The 4374-nt window shown below is 40.9% G+C and overlaps 1 protein-coding gene across 1 annotated transcript in view; it reads right to left on the reverse strand.

Annotated features, from left to right (window-relative positions):
• HYDIN (HYDIN axonemal central pair apparatus protein) overlaps nucleotides 1-4374 on the reverse strand; it is a 355182-nt gene that overhangs the window by 271555 nt on the left and 79253 nt on the right. Inside the window, exons 4-5 of the mRNA XM_019653707.1 lie at nucleotides 3934-4053; nucleotides 1658-1792 (exon numbers count right to left, since the gene is read on the reverse strand). Of these exons, the coding sequence (XP_019509252.1) occupies nucleotides 1658-1792; nucleotides 3934-4053 (255 nt within the window). The remainder of the gene's footprint in view (nucleotides 1-1657; nucleotides 1793-3933; nucleotides 4054-4374) is intronic.

Genomic DNA, 4374 nt, shown 5'->3' on the forward strand with positions numbered 1-4374 from the left:
GTTTATAATCAGCGTCCTACAGAAATGTCAGTGTAGGAATTTGACACCCAAACTAAATCCAGGTACCATTATCTTCACACTTAGTATTCAGATACTGAGCCTCAAGAAAACAAGGACTTCAATAACGGATAACAAAAAGCACTACTTCTGGAGCTATTTATCTTTTTATTTATTTCAACACAACCCCAACAAAATGAAAGGTCCATAAACACAACCCAATAAATAAAAAGTAATATTGCAAAGTGGCAAAAATAATAACAGCAGTGTTATTATTATAATGGAATTTCTAACCACTCATTACAGTACTACATGCTTGGCAGATCACACCAAATTCCTTATTCCTGCTCTCCAAAAAGTAGGAACATTAGCAATAGTACCAAGAATACTGGTAATGACATTAACAGCTGCTAATAAGTATTGGTGACAAAAAAGCAGGGATTCAAAGCTAAATCTCTCTGTGTCCATTACACTGTTTTGATTCCAACCATCGTGGCACAATACAGGACAGCACATACACCAGCAGTATTATGTATAACCTGACATTTTGTTATGCCTTTTTAAGCCTTATCTTCTGTCCTCACTCCATCAATCATGCTGGTAAAACCCCTTTCCTCCTCCTCACAAGTCCCAGTCACTGGCTCATATAGAGGAAAACCCACAATTCTGTGCTCTTGGAGAAGGGCTGGGGAGGCAGCCTCAGTGCCCCTTAGCTGGTCCTTCTTCCCGTGAAGGACTGGAATCTCTACAACTGAGGAGGGATTGACAATGGGCTAGATTGCCCACAGCTGTAGTGTACTAAGGGCAAATGGCCTCTTTTTGAACTCAGGCTCTTCCTAGCCTGCCTGTGCACAGTCAAGGTAAGCAGAGCAGGCAGGTCTCCGCTCTCAGCCCTAGCATCTTCACTCGTGCTTGGGTGGAGCTATCAGTTAGGTCAGCCCTTTGCCAAGAACCAGTTAGCTACTAGTCACTGGGGAGCAGGAGGAAGCCCTGTCTAGGCCTCATGTCCTGGCCATGTTCTTTGCCATTAATGAGCCTGATAATGTGATCAATATTTGGGTCTTGGATATCTTTCTTAAACTAGTCAGAATCTGGGGAATAGGGGTGTAACTAACTAGGATCCCAAACTTCCAAGAGGGCATCGTCTTTATCCTTTGCCTCAGCTCATTGCATCTGGACCACACCTTTTCCTTTTTGGTGTCCTTCTAGCTATACAGTCAAACATGAATATGCTGAGGTAGGAGCCACAGGAGGCAGGGCGGGGAACATCCAGGATTACCCTGCTTTACATCCTGGCTACTTAGAGTGCACATAAGCCTTCAGCACCCTGACAAGTCTTTCCTCCTTCCCAGTGGTATGCCAGCCCTCCTGTCACCCACCCTTATCACTCTTCTCACCACCACCACCACCAGTACCATCAACACCGCCACCACCAATACCATCAACAACACCACTACCACCACCACCACCACCACCAAAACCATCAATGACGCAACTACCACCACCACCACCACCACCACTAACATCACTACTAACTATAATACAACCAACCCCAACACCAACAATACTACCATTGTACACCGCCATCTCCATAAACGTCCAGAATTGTAAACTGCTAGTGACAAGCATGCCACCAATTTCTTGCTAGCACTGCTGTTACCTTGTTCTCCTCTGGAGTAAAGAGGATTCGGAATATGGATGGCACTCCTGGAGCTACTTTGTGGCCAATATCTTTGGGGCTGATTACTTTAAAGTAAGGTGAGCTTTCCGCAACAACTTTCACCAACCTTGGAATCTGCAAGAAAAACACACAGTGATGACACTGTGCATGTGAAAATGCAGAAGAAAAAACACGGGCTTTGTAGTTAAACTTGAAATCTCCATCTACTACTTACCAGTCACACAGCCTTAGTCGGGTCTGAACTTCAGTTTCATCAACTCGTAAAGGAGATGACAGTACTTACCTTTATCCCAGTGCCTTACACAAAGGAAGCACTCAATGCAGTTCAGCTTTAATTTTCATTAACATTATTATCACTCATTTTTATTGTTATTACAAGTCTTTGTTCTTTTCATTATTTAAATGTGACTATCTTCAAAGACTAACTGCTAAAACCCCACCCACACAGTGGAGTTAAGCTGAAGTCCCCAACATTTGAGAACTGCCCTGGGAGAAGAAATCAAATCACACTTACTGCACTCCTACTAGGGACCATCCCTGTCCATGATGTGCCACTTAATCCCTGCAATCAACTTTGAGTTTCATTATGACTCGCATTCTACAGATGAAAAAACAGACACTTGCCCTAAATGCTATGGCTTCCCCAAGTAATGGTGTTTGGAGTCAAGTCCTGGCCTAATTCCACCTTCCTTCTCTACGGGATTGTCCTAAGTAAACACTACTGTGAAGCAAGAACAAAGAGAAATCTGTCTTGTTGCTAGCTAGATTTCCCGAAATGAGAACCATCCTTTCATGGGGTCTGACATTCCAGCAGCAGCTTACCAAGAGGTGCTGGGTTATCCATGAGAACTGAGTGCCCTTTCACAGGTGAAACTTACACATGCCCCTTCTTGACTTGCCCCTATACACTCAGGGAAGAGTGGCCAAAGTACCCTTTGGACTAGCTCCTCTCTGTTTTCAAAAGCCTTAAAAACAAACAAATAAACAAAAAACTTAAGCAAGAGTCACAAAGTAATGTAGAAAGGGAAAAAGAACTGGAAGAAAGAAAGTGAACTGGCTGGCAGCCCTACATGAAGACAGAGAGTCCTAATGTCTTTGTGACACATCTCTTCTTGAGGTCTAAGAGCATAACCCTGAACACCTGGGTTCTTTTCCTTCTCTCTGCCTACCCTTCAGTTTCTATCACATGAGCTTCTCTTGCTAACACTCCTGCAGCAAAAAAAAAAAACCACCAAAAACTAAATATACCCTTTTCTCCAGAGTCTGCCTTTGCTGTCACAAATCACCCCACTGATCTCCGAAAGGCATCACTGATTCCTTTAATGAGCTACTGTACTGGGTGTAACAGCACGTCTTCCCATTTGCCTTGGATTTTTGCATAATCTTTCATTATTTTTCCTTTGTTCTTATAGTGAGAATCTATCTCCACATCCTCAGACTCCTGTAAGTATTCCTACTTGTCTTGACACCTGAAGTTGAGCTACTCTCGGAAGCTTTCCTCCCTGTGATTACTTTTCACGCTTAACTGTGCTTCATGCCAAACTCTAGCCTTATTCTTTCTTTCATTAGTGTTAGATGTCAAGGAAATCTTCAGGCATTTAATACCTTTTCTTGAAATAAATCTTAATTTATCTCTGAAGAAAAAGGCAGGACGATGGAGAAGACATCCTCCGTTGCAACTACAGAGACGAGGTATAAACAGTGGGAGAAACCATCCAAAACTATCTGTAGAAAAACCTGAAGGCTGAGGTAGAAAAAAGGAGATAAAAAGGGGAGGAAAGGGATCTCCATTTTTTTTGAAGTTTTGGGGTTTTTTTGATACAATTTGTAGAATATAAATGCATTGGCTGAACAACTGCAGTTCATTTGAGTAGAGTTTATATCTTCAATTAAGGATTGGAGGCTCTAATGCAAAGTATGTAAACATGAATAGTAATTGCCCTGTCTTAAATGAAAGCCTAGCTCAACTGGTTAAACATAAGAACTTCATGACATTCATCTAGCCAATCCTTTATTCAACAAAACGTTAGTTCACATGTTGGGAGTTTACTGTTTGTTGGACCCTGCACTGGGACTGAACATATAGCAAACATAGTCTTTTCTTCATTAAGTTTACAGTCAAAGGGCATGCTTTCATCTATTTTCCTAGGTTGATCAAATTAAAGAACTTATCTAAGATCCTACATGATCCCATTTTATTTAATCCCTTCTTATATATCCATGTAAAGTAAAGTCAAACCAGCAAACATACTCACGTTGTCATTGTTCCTCAAAACCAGTGGAACTTCATAGACTTCACAAGGAGTGTAGTTCTGAAATACAATTTCTGATGGAAAGGGCTGGAATAATGCCTGATCCAGGTCGATTCCTGAAAACTACAGTTGAAAGAATAAATTAATCATATAGTCACACAGTGGCAGAATGACTGGGGAAGATAAGAAAATACAACAGAAACCTATGGATATTAATACTAAGAACACAGGAAACACTCAAAAGGGAGTAACTACTATAAATAATAATTGTTATAATTAGCAAAGTGATTGTCATCAACTTCTTTAATAAAAACAAAACAAAACTGTAGTGGTCCTCAATTTAAAATAAAACAACAGAGTCTAATGAGAACACCAATCTAAAACTTCTATTTCTAGTGATGGTGAATAAGGTAATTTGAACCAATTCCTCTATGAGAATAACAA

The sequence above is a fragment of the Hipposideros armiger genome, unplaced genomic scaffold (genome assembly GCF_001890085.2).
Source record: "Hipposideros armiger isolate ML-2016 unplaced genomic scaffold, ASM189008v1 scaffold_9, whole genome shotgun sequence".
NCBI classification, from domain to species: Eukaryota; Metazoa; Chordata; class Mammalia; order Chiroptera; family Hipposideridae; genus Hipposideros; species Hipposideros armiger.